We start from the raw sequence: 24926 nt of genomic DNA on the forward strand, positions 1-24926 counted from the left end.
CTCCAAGGCTATGTCTGCCTTGGGTTGCTCCCTGAGATCAACAGCATTTCAAATCCCCAGGTTTGAGAATCCCAGAATCCCTATTATCCTGGATAATGCAGAGATTTACAACATAAATCACATTCCAGAACAGCTATTAAAAAAAATATACATATACATTTACATAAATATGCAATTTAAATTGAGATAGCAAGCAAATGTTCTCCTTTAACTTTTTTCTCTCCATCATCCACACTTGCAACCTGACTACACTATGTCCTTCTGCATACAGTGCAACAGGACAACAGTGAAACCACTCATTTTAATTTCCTAGTCTTGCTCAAAATCTCAGCCACTAATTATCAGAGTGAACATAAGCCAACTAAGCAGGACATATACTACCACATCCAATAACCTTTGTTATCGCTTGGCAAGTGGCTCTGCATTAAGTGTAGGGTTTTGTTTTGTTTTTTAAATTAGGTACAGAAGGAATACTTTATAGTTTGGTGATGCCAAACAAAGCCATTTTTCTTCTTCACATTCCTTAACAGTAACTAAATCCAGAGCATAATGACAATTCCAACTCTGGGAAGACTTCAACTACATGCACTGAAAGAAGTTACGTATTTCTCAAAGATGACAAACTCAGTATCTCTAAAAATCAACTGTGTTGTTGTCCTACAATACCTCTCCTTTACACTTTTCAAAACCACTACTTACATTATTTTGGGTAAAGAAATGTTGAGGAAATCTCACCTATGTTCATGAGAATACTCTGTATTTTTACATATTTTTTTACCAGCACACACTTATTCTCATCTTGACTGTACAGTTCTCACATACACAGTTAATGCAGTGAATCAGCAATTATTTTTCTAGTGTCTCTAAGTGTCAAGATTAATTTCACTATCGCTGGTAATAAAATGGTTTCAAATGACATCTTTAATCAGCAAGTAAGAATGCACTCCTCCAATAGAGACAAGCTGTCACAAAAGGTCACCAAAATGTGACAGGATGAAAATTACGTTTGTAACTTCAACTGAAATGTTAATTCCTCTTTAAGTGTTTTCTCAACTATGTTCAGATTTTGAAGTAAGGACATGTAGCTCTGCAATGAAGTTTCATTTTTAAACCAGTAACATCTGTAAAAATTTGCTCTATAATCTCAAAAGCAAGCATATATTTATATGCAAATGAGTATTTTTTGCTGTTTAACTTTCCACCACATGGTCAACCATTTGGTCTCTTTATCAACAAATTAATGTGAAAAATTAGTAGAAATAGAAACCATTTCACAACAGCAAGACTGTATTTTTGCCAAAAATTAGTTTCAGAAAACAGCTCTTCAGTTTATACATTTATCCATATTTGCATCACCTCTTCCCTACATCTCAGAGCTACATCCCAAATCACTTAAAATTACACTGAAAAATAAGTCTAATTCGAATCATTGTTCCTTTAACAGTCAAGCGCCACTACAGGTTTTCTCCTCATTGGCTGGTCTTGTCTTTACATAGAGTAAATCCACAGATAGACGAAAATGCATGCAATTGTCATTTACTTTGCAATTATGTGCAGAGATTTAGCTATTCCAGTGCACTCTTGTTTTTAAAATATTCTGCTTTGTAAAGCCACCAGCACCTTCGTATAAGATATGGTCTGCATGAGGTATGTAGAAACATGGTTTTATGGTCAAAAACACATTTGGAATGCACCTCAGTTAAAACATCCCTTGCTCATACAGACTACTCTGTGCCTCTAGAGGGTTCCCTTCAATTTTATTCTAATCAGAATCAATTCTTGATTATCAAAACAATGCTGAATAAAGGCCCTTAATACACACTTTGCCTGAAATTGCAAGTAAGAAGAGCTATTTGCTAAAAATTAAATTAAAAATAAAACATATGAGAAACACCTTGATTCAAATATGAGAAAGACCTTGATTCAAAATCATGCACTGACATGCCTCTCACAGCATGACACGGCCTACATGAATACCACTGTGAAAGTATGGTTCAGCCTCTGCAGCTGAGTCCTTACTGCTCGTGAACAAGTCCTCTTAGCTGCAACACCTTTGTTATAGAATTAAGGCTTCTCAATTTTTGCAGGCATAGTAAAAGTTGAAATTCCTTGCAACAGAATTAAAGAATTAGTAAGCTATGCAACTCAAGCAAAATCCATAGAACTAACATCCTTTGCAAAGAAAGGCCTTTAAGGTAAGAGGAAAATTTCATCAGGACAAGTTCCAGCAATCTAAGTATGTGCTCTGGGAATGTAATTCCAAAATCCCGTTGCCTCAATCACACTGACTCATGTAGAAAGCAAGCAGAAGCACCCAGCTTCCAAGCTCAAGCTGCATGGCACCCTTCCTAAAGCAATCCTGCATGAATAATCCATCCCTGCAGTCTGGCAAAACTTGAAGTATCATCAAAATATACATCATCTTCCAGTGGTACCTGACAATTAGCCAACAGTATCTGACAATATGCCTTCATTACCAGTTCACCTCTTGCATATCTTGATTCTCTTCAAAAGATCAGGGCTTTTTCTCCATAGTTTGAATTGGTATTTTGGTTCAGTAGCGAAACCATGAGAATGGTACACCTTTCCGAAAGCAAAACTCTCCCTAATATCACCTTTCTAATTTGATTTTTTATTATTACTATTATTATTATTACCACCAGCATAAGGCCAACATGAAGAGGCAATATAGTTATCCCCAGTGGGGCAGGTACACCACCGGTATCAGATACATGAGTACCTAGGGCACATGAGGGGTCTTGAAGTTAACTCTCAAAACCATAACCAGTGTGATTTTATTTACAAAGCAGCTGCAAGAAAGCTGAAAATCTACTGCTTCTTCTGAAACAGCAGCGGCAAATTCATTAGCCGCATGGAGCAGTAATCCTAGAAACACACACACTTGTGTTATGCTACTCAAATACAAAGAAAATATACTCTTTTAGACAACGCCTAAGGAATCAAGGTGGTATAAAAGTTCCATGTTAGAAAAACTGAACCCAGAAAACAGAGGTTTCTGTATTTTTCTAACACACTTCCCAGCAAGTTACAATTTCTCTATGCCAATCCAACAGTAGGAACGCAACAGGTTCATAGCACACTTACACTCCTGGGGGAAAACAGCAAACATGCAGGTATTTCACAGCAGAACACAAGTAACAAGATTCGTTTTATCAACTGAAAATCTTCCAAGGATGGAAGTCCAAAGGAATTCCTTAAAATGTATTCCACCACAATACTTACTGAAGTATAGATCAGATAGCTGCTGCTTGAAAACAGGACAGCTTTTATAGACACAAGAAAAGTCTCAATGAACAAACACTGCACTGGTTTTCAAACCATGGTATGCTTAAACACTATTCCCAAGGAGATGGACACTACACATACTACAACAGACTACACATGGTTTTGGACAACTTAGATGTAGGCCAGTCTAAGTCAGAGGACACTGATCTTTTGCCATGAAACTCTTTTCTAAAAGTTTTGGCAAGCCTTTTACTTTCTTTTATTATAGCTCTTCAAAATAGTCCATTGCCACAAAACCTCACCCAAAGTTTCTGGAATGTTTCTCCTTTCTCTTGTCACATCTGAGAGCCTAATTATTGTTCCTTCTTTCCGTTCAGTTTTGAAACGTAATCGTCCAGACTCTTCATCATCATCCTCCTCTTCATCAGATTCTTCTTTTGTTTCTTCTTGAAGTTCCAGAGATTCAATAGCTGCCTGAATCACAAAATACAGAGGACATGCAAACTGAAAAATCTACTTTCTCGTGATCAGTGAGCGTCAAAAGACAAAGCTTTCTTTAAAGGTCCCTTTGTACAAATTTTGCTGGCATTATACATTGTTCTCATACATAACTCAGTGAACATTTAAAAGCTTAGTGAATTTTTAAAATATGGAAATATGAATTATATAATAAATTATATAGTAAAAATCTATTGAGAAAACCCATTTTGCTACAATATTTAAGGGAATACGGAAACTCCAGTTAGAATCACCATCTGAACAGTAGCTACTTTTGCACACAAAGCAACATTTTATCATGGAACTGACTAAGATGCAAACCTGGGATACTACCAGATTCAAGTAATACAAAGATTACATTTTTTTTTTCATTTCTTAACAACAGATAACCTTACATCTCAGTTTTATTCCTCTAGGTATGTATAACTGTACTTGTTTTTACTTTTTTCCTACTCCTTGAACACTTCCCAATTTTAATTCAGCCATTGACAAAGAGACTAGAGAACAGGATTGGATAAAATTTGAATACACTAAATTTGTATATTGCAATGCTACTCCTTTGTCCTCATTTACCTTCCAGTTCTCCCTATAACAGAGAACACTTATTTAGATGAAACGATGTCCCAAAAGAAAACGGATCCCTCTCCATCAAATGAAAAAAAAAGGAGAAGAATGGAAAAAACAAATCAAGCTCAAAGCTACTCCAACTTTGGTCTGGTGAATAAATGATCTGTACACTTAGTTACTGGGCTTTAATGGGCTACTGATCCCGAGCTATTTTCATTTTATCACCTCCTTATCTCAGAATGTGGTTTATCCATTTGTCCTGGTTTAGCCAGGATAGGGTTACGTTTCCCCAGCAGTGGGGGGAAGCTCTAGCCGGGTTATTCATATATCATGCTGACATCACGTCCGGGCGCGAGCGTGGGAAGAATCGGTGATCGCGTGGATTGGCGCAACCAGTTCTCTTTGCTGTATCGTTATGTACTTTGCTCTGTTCATTGTTATCACTGTTATTGTTATTGTTTGTTGTGTTGCTGTTGCTCTGTTGTATTAAACCTCTCCTTATCTCAGTCTCGGGGCTTTGTATTTCACTCCCTTTGTGGGGGAGGGGCAGCGGCCGCGTGGTCTCAGACCCCGGCAGGGGCTAAACCATCACACCATTCCAGACAAAATTCAAGTACTACATTTCATGACCTCACAAAAATGCTTTACAATATAGCTAAGAAAATAGCTAAAGGTTACAAAAAGCTTTAAGGCTCATATAAAAGTATCTTTTTAAAATAGAACAACTTTATCATATCAAAAAATGCAGCTAAAACCAACAGACAGGATAGCAGGCAAAAAAAAAAAAATCCTTCAAGACTGGAAGAAATCCTAACCTCAAAAGCAAACCTGAACTGAGAACAACTGGTCTGATTAACATTTCCATGTATAATCAAAAAGCACCTCTGAGGACAGGAAGTTGAGACTCACGGAACAGAGGAGGGATGTTAGCAAGGAAAGAGACCTTACCGTGATTTAATAAAAAAGCAAAAATAAGGGAGAAAGACAGTGTTAGCATTTTATTTTCAAAAGAGGGACTCCCAAAAGAGAAAGGAGTAGCACTATCTCTATCAAATCTGTTTTTAAATACCATAAACCCCATTTTACTGTCTTAATGTTTGTCTTCAAAATCTTTCCCTTCCGGGACAGGCTTTGGAAGTCAGAACCGGAGTGGCTGTTTTGCAAAATGTGCTCTCTCACTACACTGACCTTCTGCTTTACTTTAGAGCATAAACCCCAGACACTTACACTTTGTATGTCCATGTCCCTCAAAATCTCCACTGGAATTTGGCGAAGACTGGTCTCAGTCATGTAATCTCATCTGTGAGTGCAAAACTTACTCGTGCAAGGCTCTGTGCGGCTCATACTGCAGAATCAGGACTAGAACAGTTAAGGCAGTCTGCACTGTCCTGAAAAATTTTGCAATGCTTGAATGAAATGCTACAGAAAAATACCTGTAGAAGCTCTGTTGCCTTTTGATAATTATTCATTCTTGGAAAAAAAATCCATTCAAAAAAAAAAAAAGCAAGTTGTAACAGACTGCAAAACAACTACTTTCTATGCAACAATAAAAAACATTTCTCACTTTTCTGGACCAACACTATGGTATTCTTAGCCACTTATACCAATTCTGTAGTCTTCTGGGTCTAACTCACTTTATTCATCAGTATAATGCTCATGCCAGCTATTAACAAACACCAGCCATACAAGCATTAAATATCAAAGACACACAAAAAAAAAAAATCAAAGGAGCTAATGAAAAAGCAGCACTAAGGAAAGGCAGTGCTCAAGAATGCTAACTGACCCATGTCCAAGTCTGATTACATGTATTATTGAGGGATTTATATTAGTTGCGATGGAGACACAAACATGTCTGACAACCAACCATATGTTCTCTACATATAGCTCCAGGAAAGGTTATCTAAGCCATGTAGGAACACACACCCTTCCCCCGCAATCTGTCCAATAGTTGTCACATGCAAGACTTCTTTAGATCATCTTTTCCAACCTCCAGCCTAACAGGATGAGTGGTTTTGCCAAGATTACAGTATATGAATGGATTCTGTTTCAGAAGAAATTTATACAGGCAAAGACACAAGTGTAGACATAGAATTAATATATACTAGTACTTACAGGATTCTATTTAATACTTGCTAATCATGAATATCTCTGCATATACGTAAACAGTCCTTGAACAGCCACTTGAGGTCACTTGACTGGACTAGCTAGCCAAGGCTTCTTAGCAGCTCTCCTCAAAGGGAGCTTAACATTTCCCATTATGTCACCTTACACTAAGCTACCAAAGAGCTTTACTGACTCTTCCTTATGAAGAAAAATAATGACCTTTCTTCTATCACAAGGTCAGAGTTTTCTGCCATCCTCATTAAATAATTATGCCATAAATCCCAGCCACTGACCAGAACTCCCCACGCTGGGTTATGATCTGCTATGGAGAAGAGTACTCCTGTCCCAAACAGCTTACCAAGCAGCTGCAGGACTGATAACAGACATAGCCCAAGGAACACAGGAGAAAACACTAGTCAGCATGGTAAATGCTGACCTTAGCACAGTATCCTCCCAAACACAGGACTGTCAAGTGTTCTGGAGAGCTCTGTGTCGGAGATTGCCAAGATGTACAAAACAGGTAGTGTTATAAAGGCTAAACCAGATTCCTTCCACATGGAACATCACAAAGGTGAAACAAAGAACTTTTATTAACTAGCTAGAAAATAAGCAGTGGAGGCTTCTACCAGAGGCTGGCACTGAAACAACAGCAATTGCTCAATCCTAAGGGATCAAGAAAGAACAGAGAGGAGATAAGAGGATGTTACACCTATTCCAAGGGCACCTCCACTTCACAGATGAAAAATGGGAATAAAAAAACCAAACCTAAGAGCTTCTAAATGTTTAAAACTTGGCTATTTTGATTTGCACTCTTCACCATCTTCCTCCAGGCTGACAGGTAGCAGCTTCAAACTTAAACAAAAGAACTAAAATGCGTAAGTTTTGGCTAAACACAGATGGAACAATTCGACAGACAGATGCATTGGCCTTTTTTTTCCAAGTCTGTATTTTATCAAAAGAAAAGCAGTATGCAGCACTACTTCTTCATTAAATGTTTTCTTGATTGAAGTCCTCATCATTTCTTATCAGCACAACCCAAGACATGGGTTAAATTTATGCAGTGACAAACCCCCTATCATAGACTTCACAGATTAGTTCCAATATAAAAGAAATTAATTCTAATTTCAGGAGGTTACATTTTTAAGAACATTTTGCAGAAATAATTAATGATATTATTCCTATAAAAATATTTAGGACATGATAATTCATGTAACTGACAAGTTTACCACACCTATTTGCTGTTGAAACTTCCGGGTACTGGGTTTTGCTTTGTACCTTAGGAAGGCACAAATATTTTCTGAAGTATTGCTACATTTTTCAAGGAAGTTTCACAAACAGTGTTATTTACTGAAAATCCAAGTTCTAAGCACTGTTTCAAATTAAATATCAAGTGGAAAAGCATGCCTTGAACCTAATTTGGCCAAGGACACAAACTTGCCTCTTCCTCACACCTCCATGAGTGCCTGTCCTAACAGGTGTCTCACTGCCCTTTTCACCAGTTTCCCCTCATCGTGTTCCAATTCCCCAACCAGTCAGCTTCTCTCCTGGTTTACAAAATTTCTTCTTACAATATAATAAGATGCTTTATTCAGTTTTAATGTGGAAACTGATTAAAATACAACACTACGAAACACTTTATCACTCTCAGTTATTTGGATGCCAAGTTTCAATCGGGAAATAATAATGCCATTTATTTGTACTGCATCTATTACAGTTCCATTCTTGTGTTGCATTTTCTCCAGGAGAACGTCAACAATTACCCTTTGTTTACAAGCAGTGTTATGAGATTTAAGGAGGAGTGCTGTTACATAACACTCCAATAAAGAACAAAACCATTCAGAGCTGGAGGCATGCATCAAACCACGTAATAAACAGAAGCGCATAGTCTACAAAGGTTATCTCCCTTTGTGGTATTCTCATTTGGAGAGTAGAATTAAGCCTACTGACAATTGTAAAGAAGCTACATATGAAATAAAGGAATAAAAAGATGATGCTACTTTGGAAACAAGGAACTTGTGGCAATCTGCAAGCCATCAGGATAAAGCCAGAATGTAGACTGAGTGAATAAAGATGTGGCCAAAACGTTCATATTACACGATGAACAAATCCTCTAAAAACAATATCAACAAAATCAATGAAAAACTTGCATTAATGTTATCTTTCGAATGAAAGTAATTTAATTCTGAATTGGACAAATGTAGAGAATGTGATTATTACAGAATTCTCACTAGTTCATACTCTAAAAATGAAGCTGTGCCTTTTTAAAGCAGTAAGTTTGACAGCAAATCCCAACTATGTGCTTAATTTTACACGATGTGCAGCGCTTTCATCAACTCAGACTGTGGCTGCAGACAGCACAAACACATGAGTCTGCTTTTAAAACACCAGAAGAAAAGTGTATATAATCCAGGTATGAATAAAAAGTGTTTCTTTGGAAGGGTAGATTCAATACTTAGGAAATTAACTACGTTAAGGTATATTTGCTGTAAGATGTCCCACTTGCAACAGCAGACTGAATAATGCAGGTGGTCCCTTTCAATGCATCTCTTCACCTACCAAAGAATGTTGTTTTATTGTAGTAAATTTGATACAACTAGAATATCACGGCACACCCATTTGTTAGAACTTCATAGAATAACGCTGCTGCGTCTTTGAGGAATTAATTTCCTGATGAGTTAAAGCTCCAAAGAGGGAACACACTCTGACTACACTTCTCAGCAGGTAATCCATTCAATCCCATTTAATTAAGAACTGGAATAAAAGTAATATTAAATCAGATTCCTGGTGGGGAAAGGAAAAAAATCCCAGATCAAAAACTTGCTGCAAATTAATAACAGGTATGACACCACTGTTCCAGGCTATAACCAGTGAACGTGTATTTCACAGTTTTTGGCCTAAGTTTTCTTCTTGCAAATGAAGGAACTCATCCTTTTCCCTAATTGAAGAATTAACATACACTTCACAGAAATTTAAATCCCAACACAAGTTCTTTCAAAACAACAACCAACCTGACCTTTGTCTTTCTAACATACAGAACCTTCCATGCTCACATTCCTCCTCAAAGGATACCCAAGAACGGTATCTATACTCCCAACAGCAGCAAATTATCCATCTGGAAAGTGAGGCACCATAGCTATTAGAGATTTAACACACAGCATGCAGTATTACTATCATTCTGCTACCCATAAGGGCCCCTGAAGTTTCTAATGTTGAAGCTAAGATTAACTATGGACATTTTGAGCTCTTCCTTACGATTTTCATCCCAAGGGGAAGAGGGGATCTCATCTATCTGACAATATAGATGCTATCACAATTAATCTTATACAAAGAGTAACATCACCAATAATTCAACATTGGCAAAGTTGCATCAGTTCTTACCCAGAAATATGGGCAATTCTACAAATCCAAATTCTGAAACAACTAATTTTAAATTTCCATTAAATTCGCAACATACCTCTTCCGATTCATTTGTCATTGTCTGGGATTCTTCCAGCTCCTCATCAGCTGTATATTCTTCTTGATCTTCCATTGCTTGCTCATTATATGACTGCATGTAGTCTTCATCCTAAAGCAATAACACATGAGGGTGAAAAGGCATAAGCCAACTTTACAGAATCACAAACCTGTTACGAGATGGGGTCTGTATGCATTGTTACAGTTTCCCGAATTGGAAGTATTTTATCTATCAGAACTGGCAATAATAAGTGACATATCATAAGGTATAATTAGCAGGGCTTTTAACTAGACAATGATTTCAATATTAAAAACTGAACCAAAACAGTTTTCATTCAGATGCCAGCAATGTCACCATAAAGATCCCATCTACTACTGTTTACCCCATCTACTTCTGTACTTCTACACCCTTTGATTACAAATTCATGAAGCAAACACTGCAGTACTTTCTTACCAAAGAAAACATGCACTTATAGCACATATACACCAACATCAGACTTTACCCCATCAGAAATATAAACATTCTTAAAACATTCTGCAAGTGTTTACATATGAACAGGTTCAATTCCAAACAATTATGAACATAAAACGAGAAAAAAACCTTTCTTAAATAAGTTTGCTTGTATTTTAAAACACATCACTGATCACATACAGTTTTAATTAAGATTAAATCATTTCACCAGCAATTAAAGCCAGTGCATGTTCTCTAACACACTGCTTAAATTATATTGAATTATGCAGGTGACATTTTCTGAACTAACCTCCAATCTCTTTATTCAGGTTTAGACAGTTCTCAGTTACAAAAAGGATGAACACGCAGGACATCAATCACTTTGGGATATTAGCACCTTAAAGATGTCTTTAGCAGGTCAATAATCTTTTCACCTTCGAAGGACTTTATCAGATCTTGTCTAAAGCCTGGATAAAAGCTTTTGCATTAAGTACTTCTAACAATTGGCAGTGTATCTCCACCACACAAAGCTGTTTTCTTCCTTAAGGATACAATCCTCAAGGTCATGATTCTCAACTGCCTTCCAGCATGACAAAGGAGCATTACCTACCGCCAAACAAGCTGTCAACACAAACTTTGTCACAGCCTAGATAAAGAAACTGGCAGACAGTGATAATAGGTCTAATTTCCCCTCCTCCCCAGGGAGGTAAACAGATTTCAAATCAGTCTAAAACCCTATGCACATGAAGTAATGTTATCTTTGAAGATACAATAGAAAGAAACTCACTGGAAATTCATCTAGGGGTTCATTGATTTCAAGGTCTAGCACTTCATCATCTTCTCCAGGCTCTTCCCCATATTCTATTTGGTCTTCTGTCAGTTCAGGATCATTGACTTCATAATGTCCTTCCTCTGCATACTCTGAAGCATATACTTCAGGTGCTTCAGATTTGTCATAAACAATTTCATCTTCCCCTTGGTCATACTCAGACTCATGTTCTATTGATGGATCATTGATGGTCTCAGAGAGGCTGTATGACGAAAGTATGCCAGATGTAGCACTGAGGCTAACTGTGACACCTTGAGAACTATGGTATAGGGAGGAAAAAATTCAGAGGTTGAAGCGTAACAGTCACTACTCAAAGATTTAGCAAAACAAAGCCAACAAAATCAAATTCTCTAAGTTGGTTGACAAAATTATACCTCATACACTATTTGACTCTGTGCCATATTCCCATAACACAATGTACTGCAGCTTATCACCAGCTGCAGGCTATTTGACCAGGGGAATCAAACCAACCAGATGGTTTAGCAGGTCAAACTGGCAAAAGTCCTGCTTGGTAACCAAAACAGACTGGATTCAATTTTAATTCGAAGACTAACAAAAAGTACACAAAATTACTATAATTGCATCTGTTTTCCCAACCTTTCAGAATATGCTAGTAAATTATTTTTCATTAAATATATTCATATTGTTCCTCCTTGATTATCTTGAATTCAGACTTATATTTTTATGACAGATTTAATGTTCTACTTAATGTAAAATATATAGTCAAGAACTGTCATTTAAATGCCTAAGATTTATTCTAGCTTAGTAATAGCACTGGCACAGACACTGAAAAAAAATCAATACAAAAACTGGCAAGTTTAAATTCCGAGTTCTGCTTTTCCTCCAGACTATACTGTTTACAATAGCTAGTGCCATCAACACATAAAAGAGCAACTACTCAACTGCAGACTAGTTAAAAAAGCAGGGGGGGAAAGCTCTTCTTGATTTGAGGGCTCTGGGTACAAGGAAAACAAAGATTTTTTTTTTTTTTTTATTACATTCCTATTATTCACTGTTTTCCTAAATTTGGGGATACAAGATCCAGGCAGCTTTAAGCTATTTGCATCTATGAGACGGAGAAGATTTAGCATGAAAATGAAAACATTATGCGGGATTATCATTATCCTCCCAACTATAGAGGCATAAATGAGTTTGGAAACAGAGGGAGAGGGGAAAGGAGCGGACCAAGGCTCTCACTCTCTAGCAATAAGACTGCTAAAAATGCAAGACTTGTCTACAGAAACCTGCTTCCACTGAGCAATATTACCACACTTCAGATACTTTCTCATTACTCATGCAGTCATATAGGCTACCTAGGGCTCACAAAGAGGAAATCCAGAGAAGTAACATCAAGGACTGTAACTGGGATTCCCCATTTTGAAAGGAACAGTCCAACCCTCACTCCTGCAGGGAGGAAACAGCAGCAAATGGGAGAGATTGATGATGATCTGAGGTACTTGACCACACCCTCATCAATCCAACACAGGACAGGACTCCTTATCCTAATTCCAGCCAAGAATAGAAAGGAGATTTCAGAGCAACACACACACACATATATATATATCTCTATGTACAACACAGATATATACACACATATATATTCATACCCCTTCAGATGACATGCCTACATAGCATGCAATAAGGAAAAGCTGGGAAAACACACAGGCTGTTAAAAGCAACAGTGCTACTGCATCACAGGCATCCTCCTTCCTCCTTCAGTTCAGCTTGAAAAGTAAAAGTGTCAAGAAACTAATTTTTGACTTGTAATGCCCATAATTCAGTTGTGGAGCTGTATTACCACAGAGTATTCACAGGGCAGGATCCTCAGTAAACTCCCATGGAAGTACCTGCTCAAGCCTATAAACTCTGTAAGAAAATTATTTGCCATGTAATTGTACACAAATATTTAAGCCACAAATGAAGCCTTACAAACTATGAAGTTCCCCTCTTCGGGGTCTTAGGAGGTAAGATATATTTTTAAAAGAAAGATGGCAGAAAATTACTTTATGGGAGAAGGAAGTCTACAACGATACCAAGAAGGCACAGAATAAGAGCTCTGTAAGTATTTGTAAATAATTCTAAGTGCACAGAAGATGATGCAGTTTCTTCTTTATAAGCCTTTTTAATAGATTTGAGTTAAATTTATTAGATTCAAATAAACAAAAAATCATTTTACTGAAATGCTAACAATGCTACTGAATACATTACATATATACACCATTAAGTATCTGGCTAGGTAAAAAGCAAAATAATTTTAAGTATATACCAATAACTTCAGTTTAGTAATTATTAGTTATCAGTAGTAGCAGTCATTAACAGCTTTGAGTTACCCAAAACACAAGATTTAGAAAAGATACCGAAATTCTTGTTCCTCTTCATTGTCACTTTGCAGAAGATCATCATTCAGCTCTTCATCTGACAAGTCTGACTGGTTCTAGGTTTCAGAAAAAGTCAATCATGAACATAAGATATAAATTTTTAACTAACTAGTTACTGAAACTACTGAAACTTCTGAACACTAAGTATTTTTTATGAAGAACACATCCCAGACTAAGACCGTATCTTCAATGAAATTACCTAATTCAATGAGAAAAAATATGCTACACAAGACAACAAATCTGAAAATGTTTGACAGTCTTATGGAAATTTACAAAACTCAAATTTGCCTAGCTATCAACCCCGCCCTGATGCGTTCCCAAATATAGCCAAAGATGACAACTCACTTAATACCAGAAAGAAAGAAAGAAAGGTTTGCTTAAGTACACTGCCTTGTGACCTTGATGCATTAGGCACGTCAAAAAAACCCACCAAGTTACTGCAGTTTCTAAAGAGCAGAGATACTCAGAAGACTGAAGGAAAGGATATGATGATATGAAGAAAACTGAAAAACCATAATGTCTGTAAGTGAAGAAAAAACACAGAAGAAAATATTGTTCCTTTTCTCCTCATTTGTCTATGATACTTTCAGTTTTCTATTTATGTATTTAAATAATTAGCCATTAGGAAGAGATAACTGCAGTTTTGCTCAGCAACATTATTTCCATCCCCTAAAGTAACAGGGGCAGAAAGGTTATACAAGGGTAGATTTATCTAAAAGTACTGGGATGAGATTAAGTAGAAACAAGTTTAGCCTAAATAGCTCAGGGAAAACTTCCCGAGAAATCTATTATTATTCCACCATGAGCCCATACCCACAGATACTGCTCAGTGCCCTGTAACACAGCAAACTGAAAACAAGAATAGAAAAAGCACAAGAACACATAACACATTGGGGAAATCCAGTATTGGTTAGAATTCACACAGATAATTTTTTTTTTTTTAAGATAAGTGAGTAGCTTTATCAACTCACGTTTCAACTACTATGATGTATGCAATGTTAACTGCTTATGTTTTTGATAACTGCATAACACACATCTGCAATTCCTATCCTCCTGGAATTTCACTTTATTTTTTAAACCGGTACATAGAATCACAGAATCGTCTAGGTTGGAAAGGACCTTGAAGATCATCCAGTCCAACCATTAACCTAGCACTGACAGCTCCCAACTACATCATATCCCTCAGCGCTATGTCAACCCACCTCTTGAACACCTCCAGGGATGGGGACTCCACCACCTCCCTGGGCAGCCCATTCCAATGCCTAACAACCTGTTCTGTGAAGAAATGCTTCCTAATATCCAGTCTAAACCTTCCCTGGTGCAACTTGAGGCCATTCCCTCTTATCCTATCACTTATTACTTGGTTCAAGAGGCTCATCCCCAGCTCTCTGCAACCTCCTTTCAGGTAGTTGTAGAGGGCGATGAGGTCTCCCCTCAGCCTCCTCTTCTCCAGACTGAACACCCCCAGTTCCCTCAGCCGCTCCTCGTACGACATGTGCTCCAGACCCTTCACCAGCTTCGTTGTCCTTCTCTGGACACGCTCGAGACATTCAATGTCCTTTTTGTAGTGAGGGGCCCAAAACTGAACACAGTAATTGAGGTGTGGCCTCACCAGTGCCGAGACCAGGGGTAAGATCACTTTCCTGTCCCTGCTGGCCACGCTATTTCTGATACAAGCCAGGATGCCATCGGCCTTCTTGGCCACCTGGGCACACTGCTGGCTCATGTTCATGAGGCAGAAGAACTTCCTTTAACAGGGATTACTTACAGAATAATTTCAAGAAGCTAACTTCTAACATTTACAGTGTGATTATAAAAACTACATAAATTAAAACTCAACTTTTACTAGATCTGGGTTTCTTAACAAACCTATTCAACTCCAACTAAAACTTTAAAACTTATTTTCTCAATTAATTCCTTTAGCAGATAAAGTGGAGAAAGAGATGACTAGCCAGTTTTGGTTTCCCAAACAGAAGCCCTGTCTTCTCCTGCAGATATCTGGCAAATCCAAACATACATTTAGTTCTTTTCAGTTAGTCCAGTTTTGCAAATAAGTATCAGAGTGAGGAGTCTATAGCAGACACAGGGGGACTCCTTTATGTTCTAATGCTAGCTGCTCCCATATTCTTCCCTCATTGTAGAAGGGGAAATCCTTTGCCTAATTGTCACAAGTAGTAATGGATCGTGTGCAGTGAGTGGATCTTTAACAGACACCACCAATTGTTTTTTTATTTACTCTCTGGTAAATACTGCTGGTATTTTGATGAGTAACAAAAAATAGCCAGGAAATTGGCAGTCGAAGTGAATTCTCCAGAATGCTAATCAGCACTCAGGAGGCATAATTGGTTTTTGTTTTGTTTTTTTAATTGTTAAGTCAATATGAGCTACAGAGAAACTGATTTTGGGAATCATCTTTCTGAACCGTGTGTTAAGAGAAGAAATACTATCTCAGAAAAAAGAAAACATTTTTAAGTTATATTTTAAAAAGCCACACTTGGAGGTAGTTCACAAAAGGAAACAGAGCTCTAGGTGCAGAGTGTTCCAGCAACAGGGCAGATCTCGGGTACCTGTGGCTGTCAGGCTTTGGGGAGGTGACCATAAATTACATAAAAGGCCATACCAAATAACTGAAGTGGGTAAGTTGAACAACATTCACATTTTAATATCTGTAACAATTCACTTTAACGCACATTTCTTACCTTTTTGCCAGTTAGCAAATCCTCTCCAAGCAAGTCATCATCAAGTTCACTGGAAAACATTAACAAATTTAAGTTGAACCTTAGGAAACAAACACCATATAGGATATAGGCCTTAAAAAACTAACTGGAGAATTGTCACCAAGTCTGTGCAAAACTATCTTTTTAGCAAAGCATTCAGCAAGTTGAAAATGGAGGTATATATTTGAAATGAAACAATAGACTATACATAGTAAGACTGTTGTTGCGCAGTCATTTCATTTTCATATGCTCTACTTTCCATAACCCTCCAACTGTAACACAGCACATAAACCTAGACAAAACGCAGGCATTTAAAACTGTTAAGCTAGGTCCCCCGCTCTAGATCCTTCACTTCAAGGATGTTTGGGCATATTGTCCAAACTGCAGTTTCCCACCTCCCCAGGGAAGAAGCAAGTGAGACAGTCATGTCCTGTGGGCAAGACTCAAGTCTACAGGCCACAACACGGTCCAAGCTGCACTTCAGCAAGGAGTCACCGGGAGGCCAGCTGGCTTGGGAGCCACTTAGGCCTAGATCTTTCATAAATACTTTATTTCCCTCCTCCTCAAGTTGAGGGTAAGGTCAAACAGACTTTTGTAGGATGACAAAATTAAATGCATGTTTCACCATCTTGGTAAGTGTGGTTAAGAAATCAAGAAGCACAGAAATACCTGGCTTACAGGACTTCTGCCACCACATAGCATCTATCCCATAAATAGGATGCAACACAAAGAACTACAGATTAGTTAAACTTTAGGACAACTTCTTAATCTCATTCTTCCTTCAGTGAAAGAATTATCTAGTGACAGGAATAAACAGATTCTCCCTTTCATAATAAAAACTTATTACTGACAAATGCCTGTATTAGAACATGCATGTCCTAATACTGAGATGCCAGTGATTTGAAATACGAGCTGTAAATCAAGAATGTGAACGTATTTTTACCTGCACACCTTAAAAGAAAGAAAAAAACACTCCCAAAAAACTATGCCTTAACTACTACATAAGTATTAAATATCCCAAAGTGAAAATGGGCTACGTGAACAGAATGGAAATATGTATAAGAGTTCCTTAAGACTATATAGGAAATACTTGAAAATGAGGAAGCCAATCCCAAGACATAAATCAGTGCTAAAAGTTGTTTTTGTAGATTGACACATCTCTTTCAGAGCTGGTTACTGTACAGATAATGCGGGGGGGAATAAAAATCTTGTGGGCTAGAGGAGAACAGATGATATTCCAAATCAGCCCTAAATAGGACGTTATCATTAGTATTTGTCCATAGTTACTGATGTCAAACAGTTCTAGGAATGACTGAACAAATTAACAAACAGCAATTGTGCTCACTGCAATATTAAACAAAAATTAGGAGACAAGATATATCATACATTCCAAAGAACAAACTGACTAGAATTTAAGCCCTTTATTTCAGAGACAGAAAACTCTACATAACAGAAATGTTTTCAGAAGAATTTAGAGTCAAAATTGAAGTAGGAAAAAGTCACTAATCTCTTCAATTGCCAATAATCTGACAAATGCACCAAAACGTTTGGAACTTTCCCCAGCACCATGGTCCACCACTGACAGCTTTTATTAAAACTGCACTAGAGACATTCCAAAAGACAGCAAGAGCATGTGTTACAGCAGCATTCAAAGATGAAAAGCAAGTTTAGGTACTAAGAAATTCAGATCAAAAAGGAATGGAAAAGAAAGCCAAAAATTAATTATCTAAATATAGCTAGGGCTATTGAACACATTAGTAAAACACATCTTCAATGTGGTTCTTGTTCAAAAGAAGTAATTGCATACATATTCTAGATTTTTAAAAGCTTTGACTTATTACTTGACAGTCAAAATTAGCACTAGCACATAAATGATGCTCATAAGTGTTTCATAGAATACCTCTCAAAACCTATCAAAATACTCAATGTCATTCAATATTTTCATTGATAAATTAAAAGAAAAATCACCATTGGTGATTTTTTGAGTAAGAGCAACAGTGAAAAGCCTGCACAGTAAAGTAGACCTATCTTAAGCTTCCTTTAAAATAGCCAAATCTGAAGTTATCTATCAGAAAGAAGAGGGACCAGAATTACCAGATCTGACTATAAAAAAAAAAAAAAAAAAATTAAACCAGATACCAATAGATCTTAGGCTAGCTGAGAAAAACAGACAAATGAATGGTTGCAATCTGATACCAAACAAAGCCACATAAAATAAATTAAACGGGAATAAAAGTACACATCTGTGATACTTAAGGGCAACTCATCCTCACTATCAGCAAGACACAAAGGTCTTTCCAAAACCACAATTATAGGAAATCAGAGTTAAGTTCACTGCTCTCTCAAAAGATGGACCCACTTCCTCCTCTTCCTCAACTCCCAATATTCAACATTCCCCACTAAGTAAATTCAGCCCACCAAATGAGGAAGAGAAAACAATAATAAAGACAGATGACAAAAAGTGGAAAGTTTTCTGCCAGTGTAGAGAAATGAATCTCAAGAGACTGGTCAGAACAAGCGAATTTCAGCAAAAGTCAACTACTAAATCAGCCCTGTCATCTCACAAGATTGCACCAGAACTGCATGCTTTTCCCAAATCCAAGCTTTGGGCTACTTAGAGATAAATGTATAAATTAACAGCCCGTGATAAAGACGTCAGACTGGCCCTTTCTGGCCTCCAATTTCATGAGCATGGCTCATTAAACATGAGCAGTAGCAAGGACACAAGTGTTTCAGGAAAAGAATTTGTAAAAAAATATAATGGGAAAAATTCTCCAAGAACAATGTTACATTTGTACTCCCAAATAACAGGGGCCCTCCAACTCTCAGTTATGATCCTCCAGTGTTTGAGAAAGGAAAGAGAGCTGGAAATTCAAAATTATTTAAATGACTGGGGGATGGGACTCAGTTAGGTAACACCACAGTAAGAGCTGACGGTTGATCAAGATGTATGACTAACAGCATAACCCCTTCACCCTCCCCCACAAAAAGTGATTTAGGTTGCAAAAGCAAGCATGAAGGATTAAAATATCCAAGTCTACTGGGTTCATTTAGCCTTTTTTCCATCTTCAAGAAACTGTGTCCTATACTAAATTAGGCCAGTAGTTAAAAAAATTCAAGCAACTGCATTAGACAACAACATATCCATGTGCATTTGTACAGCATTTGCAATTGCCCAGGCAACCACAGAACCTAACACTTCCAGAGATAGCTTAGCAATCTAAAAAGAATAATTAAAAAATAATAATAAAAATACTAACACATGTAAATAAACTAATATTCTATTAGATACCATTGTAAAAAAAACAAAAAATATATTCATAATATTCAAAATATAAAAATATTTAAACAAAAATATAAAATAAATAATAATAAATATAAAATAAATAATAACTATAAAATTATATAATAATATAAAAATATTTAAAATCAAAACCAGGACATTAATAGCAAAGTTAATTACACACCACAAATACTTTGTATTTATTCAATTTTAAATGGTATCTCTTCATAGTGCTCTCTATATTCCTCAAGGCAAGTATATGTTTGGCAAGTCTAGCATTGGCTGACACATGCATAACAACCAACATCTTCATTAGTATCTAAATGTGCTCTACTCTAAATGTTAGAATTCAACATGCCAGAATGCAATAACAGAGCAATGTAATTCAGCATACAGAAACTGAACATGAAAATATTCTACCTACCTGTCCCAGTCATCATCTCCAGCTCTTCTTCTCCAAGACCTTTCTGCACCAGGCTTATCAAACTGATCAAAGTCATCATCTGTAAAGAAGGTGACTACATTAAATAATTCTTACTGAAATGAAAGGTTTCTGAAGCAACCACATAGGTGGGATTTTTAGGAGGGGGTGTTGTTTTTCAAAAGATGCAAAAATACCTTTCTTCTAATTTCCATGTTAACATGAGGAAAACAGATAAATACCAACACGCTTCAATAATCAAAACCAATACTATACAGCTTTCCCTCTTTTCACTATTGAGGCAAGGATGAGACAAGGAAAACAGATATAGCACAAGATAAATAAATCACTGGAAAATTTTGCCAACAAAGGTCATTCCAGAGACAGCAGCTGCCCAGAAATTCATAAAACTGAGGTGCAATGAAGGTGAAGGGAACCATGTCTGCCAGATCTCTGCTTGCCTTGGGGGCCACAAGCCCATCTACCCACACTGGGCCTGCAAAGGCACTTTGAATACAGGAGTAAGCCTCAGGTGAGCAAAAGGCAGGACAGTACCAGCAACTCAAAACAAAAGAGGGAAGTCAGGTGTAATACACCATCAATTACCTCAACTGGGGCATTAAAAACACTAGAAGTCAGTGAAGCAGGTTACACTGTATATCTAAGCACGCACATGCCTTCCAAGATAAAACTGGTGCTCCATATATTTCCCTCAACAAGTACCTTCACTTCAGCCTATCAAATCACAAATTACTCTTGTATAGCTTAGTTTGCAAATGACAACTTCGCTAGTTAAAAATATTAAGTCTTCCATTTATCTGCAAAAGAAATGTAAAGCTCAACTGCTCTGTCAGACATGCAGATATCCCATCATCTATAAACTGGAAGCACATACCTTCAGAAACACTCAACTCTCACTCCCTGTGCTGCAGCTACAGCCCAACAGAGAATGCACTCCTGGATTTAGTGTCTTTTCACATATTTTAATGACTTTTGTGAGAGTCAGACAAATCAGCAAATAAAAGTTATGCTCAACACAGGGGGAAACCGGCTGCAGTTTAATGCAAAATACAGGGGGTTGAGCAATCCAGCCCTTGCAGTCTGAATCGGTGATCACCAAGATGCCATATATCCAGTCATTCTCCTGACTATTCGCACTCAACTTTTTGACCAAGTACAATACCAAGGATCAACTGAGATTTTGTCTTTGCTTTTTTTTAATGAACCTTCAAAACCAAATCTGTCTTTAGCATTTTAAACCCAACCCAGTGTCCTTTAGTAAATATTCCCCACATGCAATGTCAAACCCATTCACTTCTTACTTCATATAATCAACACAGGTGTAACCAATAGAAGTTTAAAAGGAGGCAAAAACAGTAAGAAGAGAAAACTCAGTTCTTGCAACATCACTAAATTAAGAGCTTTCATGCCAGAAATTTCAATCATAAATAGCTATGAAAATAAGACTGCTCAGTGTGAATTACAATGCAACACAAGTGCGGCAACTCTTCTGTTTTGGAACAGTAGGTAAAAACAATCTCCCTTGATCAGGTTCCCCCCTTTACTGCCTACAGATACTTCTATATTTTAACTAATCTTCTATATTTAAGCTAATTTACATGGGCTAACACCATTGGAACAGTTGTTTTACATTTCTCTGCTCAAACATCTACATATTGCAACCTCCTCCTATTACAATTCCTATCTCACCCACAGGGGAAAGCCAGACACATATACAAGCATTTACTATCTTTCTCTTAAACACTAAATTATCCAATTTCGCGGTCTCTGAAAAAAACACCACGCTGCTCTCCTTATGGTCATTCAAAACCATGCTGCAGTGATCATCTTAACGCATTGCCATTTTAAGGGCACAAATACCCTGCACTGTCATTGTTCTTACAGCTGGATTGCAGTATTCCGCTGACTTGATGCAATCACGTCCAGAGACTTATTTTTTAAGGTAATGGAACTGGTTTTGCAGTAACCCAAAATATGAGCGTCCACATATTGACTAACACAGCTTAAGACAACGACCACCACCAGGAAGACAGTAACTTCTCTTTCAGTTACGCCTGCTTGCTTGCAAGATACCATATTTTTTCATACCAGGCACCACTTTTAGAACTAGAGTGCTGTATTATAAACCACTGCTTGCAGACAAGATCTTAGCTCTTCAGCACACAATTCTCACACAGAGGGACCTTCATGTCAGCCAGGCTTAAATCTAGATAAAGTTACATGCCAAACCCTTCTTCTCTGTTGAGATCTCTCTACAGCAAAAAGAAACACTCTTCAGTATAATTCATAGTACTTTTCCAGGCCAGACAGTTAAGTTTGATGGCCATAAAAGTGCTCCAACCTAGCATTAGTGCTAGCAAAGAAACAATACCAAAAGGTCCAAGTTCCTGCCAAGTTTCTAGTTGCAGCCAACATCACGAATCTTCACCCTCCAGCTTTTCCAACCCCTCCAAATTTCTCATGTCCTATTCCTTATTTATGAGCAACTCCTACCAAAATCCAAAGCTGAATTACATCCATGAAAAGTCCTTTTCACAAGTTCCCTATAGCATGATGCACACAAAAGCCTCAAAAATTACTGGTCAACCTGTATGTGGTGACTGCAGCTTGTAAGAACTACTCCACATGTCCCTGCCACTTCCCTGTTCTCATCTCTTGTCTCTCTGTCACATCACACACTTACAATATAAAGATCTTTGGGACAGAGGGAGCCAGCTTTTCTTTTTTATGCTTATTTGTTCTGTGACAGCTGACACTGACAATGAGCATTACAAATTATGCCATTTTGACATTAAGTGTTGTCAGAGCCCAAAGCAGGCTGTAGCTCTCCTTTAGCAAAGGAGGTCACAACAGTCACACATCTACAAACGGCATTCATTGCCAGTTTCATCATTTGTGAGATCGCAAGCACTGCAGTGGACACAACAGAGGCCTTACACCCACAGTGCGATGTGATACCAAGCAAACCTCAGAGAGGCATCATTTTTTTTCCATTTCTGAAACTACATATATTTTCATATTTTCTTCTACTTGTCTAGGCAATAACATTGAAAGATATCAGTAAACAACAATCAACATAACATTTATGGATGTTTCTCCTTGAGAAACTCTTGTAAGTCAATGTCTGTGTCAAGCGTGGTTAAGTGCCTGTAAAACATTAACATGTACAGGAAGAGGAACACTCAGCATCAGCAGAGCACAAAACCACTGAGAGCAACAGTCAAAGATAATTTTTTTTAAAATAATTTTCAGTACTACTGTGTGGGAGGTGAGAAGAAAAAAAAAGGGCAGGGGCGAATCCATGAACATAAGCTTTTTAAGCAGGAAATGTCCATTGTAGGAGTTGGAGTGATGTTTTGTATTTCTTCCAGCAGTCTCAGTGCAGCCTAGAAAGGCAGTCGTACATAGCAACTGTTGCTAAGACATGCAATGGCTATGGCTCCTCCTTTCACTTCAAGGCTCTCATGGCAAAGCTCACCAAGATCTCTGTGTGTTAGCTGAGTATCAACTGGAAAATCCTGACAGGTGATCACCAAACACAGTAAACCCCCTCTAACTTTCAGGCACCACTAGAAGGAAAAAAAAAACCAAGACCTATCAAATATCAAAAAAGCACTAACTGAATAAGGAAGCAGGCCAGGCCAGTTATAGAAGAAAACAAAATAAATAATCCACCACTTGGCTCTTCCTACTGCAGCTCTAGGAAAATTGCTATTATCAAAGTGACAGAGAAATTGCAGGATGCTGCAGAGACTAACACTGGCTGTTTTGTTAGACCAGTCTGTCTCACAAGGCTCTGGCCAGCTGAGAACCAGAATAAGCACAGAGTCAAACACACTTGGTTTCTCACACTAAAAGGTTCCTATCTGCTTTATACCTACCCTGGTGTAGCACCAGCAGAGCTATAAGCTGTTCCATACAGCTTATTTTTTGGTTTTATGATATATGCCCTGAACTGTTATCTTTTTTCCTGCTTAACAGGAACAGATCATTCACACTAGAAATCCACAAAATACAAGCCTCATTTCCTCTTCGGTTATGCTGATGGTAGTTTCTAACTCTGTGGACACCCTTTCAATAAAACCTTCACTAATCATTTTTCCACGTAAAATGGAAGTCCTAAGCTACACAGTTAAGTCTCACAAGCGTAGGAGGTGAATCAGCAGGAACACTGCAGAGCTCTTAATGTCTTAAAATGGTACCAACATAGCCTAAAAAGGTAGTCCTACATAGCAACTGTTGCTAAGACGGGAGTATTTTACTGCAATGAGATGGCCAAAACTTCTGGACTAGAAAAAACATTTGATGACTGCACCGTTCATCTTTCTAGAAATACACCTGCACACTTTCTGGAACACTAACCACATGCTGTCTCATAAACCTTAACAGTTCAAAGTTCTGTAATTTGGTTCGCTTCAGTATTACACCATCACGAACATAAAACATACTATTAGTTTTAGGCATTGAAAGAGCATCAAAGATTTCTCCTTATCCAAAACAAGATGGAGATGCCACAATGATTCAATAGTTCAATGGATAAAAAAGTATTATGCACTGTTTACCCAACAGGTCTTTAAATAAGGTAACTAAGCTGCATTGCTTTTGGGCAGAACAGGTAAGTGAGCTATTAAAAAAGAAAATAAGAGTAAAAAAGTCATTTACTACATAAAAACACATCACTTCTCTATGCTTAGATTTAATGCTGAACAAGTCCATCTTGACCTATCCCATTCCCTGATATCATATTTAAAACACTCAACATGACAACTTGACAGCATTTCAAGCACAAGTCTCCAGATTAAAAACAGCTTACCAGCTTATCTGTATTTAATAGTTTATTTCAAATAATATTTTTATTCATATTTCATTGTAAAAGGTTACGCAACACATAGGTATTGTAACGCCTCAACTTGCAGGAACTGATCATACCCTTTAAAAACAGACCTATGTTTCCGCCCA

At 37.4% G+C, this 24926-nt stretch overlaps 1 protein-coding gene across 11 annotated transcripts in view; it reads right to left on the reverse strand.

Annotated features, from left to right (window-relative positions):
- The window catches only part of RBM33 (RNA binding motif protein 33), a 102798-nt gene that overhangs the window by 72332 nt on the left and 5540 nt on the right, over positions 1-24926 (reverse strand). For 10 of the 11 annotated variants that reach the window (XR_012628954.1, XR_012628955.1, XM_074868756.1 and 7 more), the window contains exons 2-7: positions 19950-20028; positions 16225-16273; positions 13505-13581; positions 11106-11406; positions 9869-9979; positions 3549-3720 (exon numbers count right to left, since the gene is read on the reverse strand). Coding sequence is in view for 9 of the 11 variants with exons in the window: in XM_074868756.1 (XP_074724857.1) it covers positions 3549-3720; positions 9869-9979; positions 11106-11406; positions 13505-13581; positions 16225-16273; positions 19950-20028 (789 nt within the window). In the remaining 2 variants the exon portion in view is untranslated. Of the gene's footprint in view, positions 1-3548; positions 3721-5538; positions 5693-9868; positions 9980-11105; positions 11407-13504; positions 13582-16224; positions 16274-19949; positions 20029-24926 lie in introns of those variants that run through there. The other variant, XM_074868813.1, reaches the window with a different exon arrangement.

The sequence above is a fragment of the Strix uralensis genome, chromosome 1 (assembly GCF_047716275.1).
Source record: "Strix uralensis isolate ZFMK-TIS-50842 chromosome 1, bStrUra1, whole genome shotgun sequence".
Classification (NCBI taxonomy): domain Eukaryota; kingdom Metazoa; phylum Chordata; class Aves; order Strigiformes; family Strigidae; genus Strix; species Strix uralensis.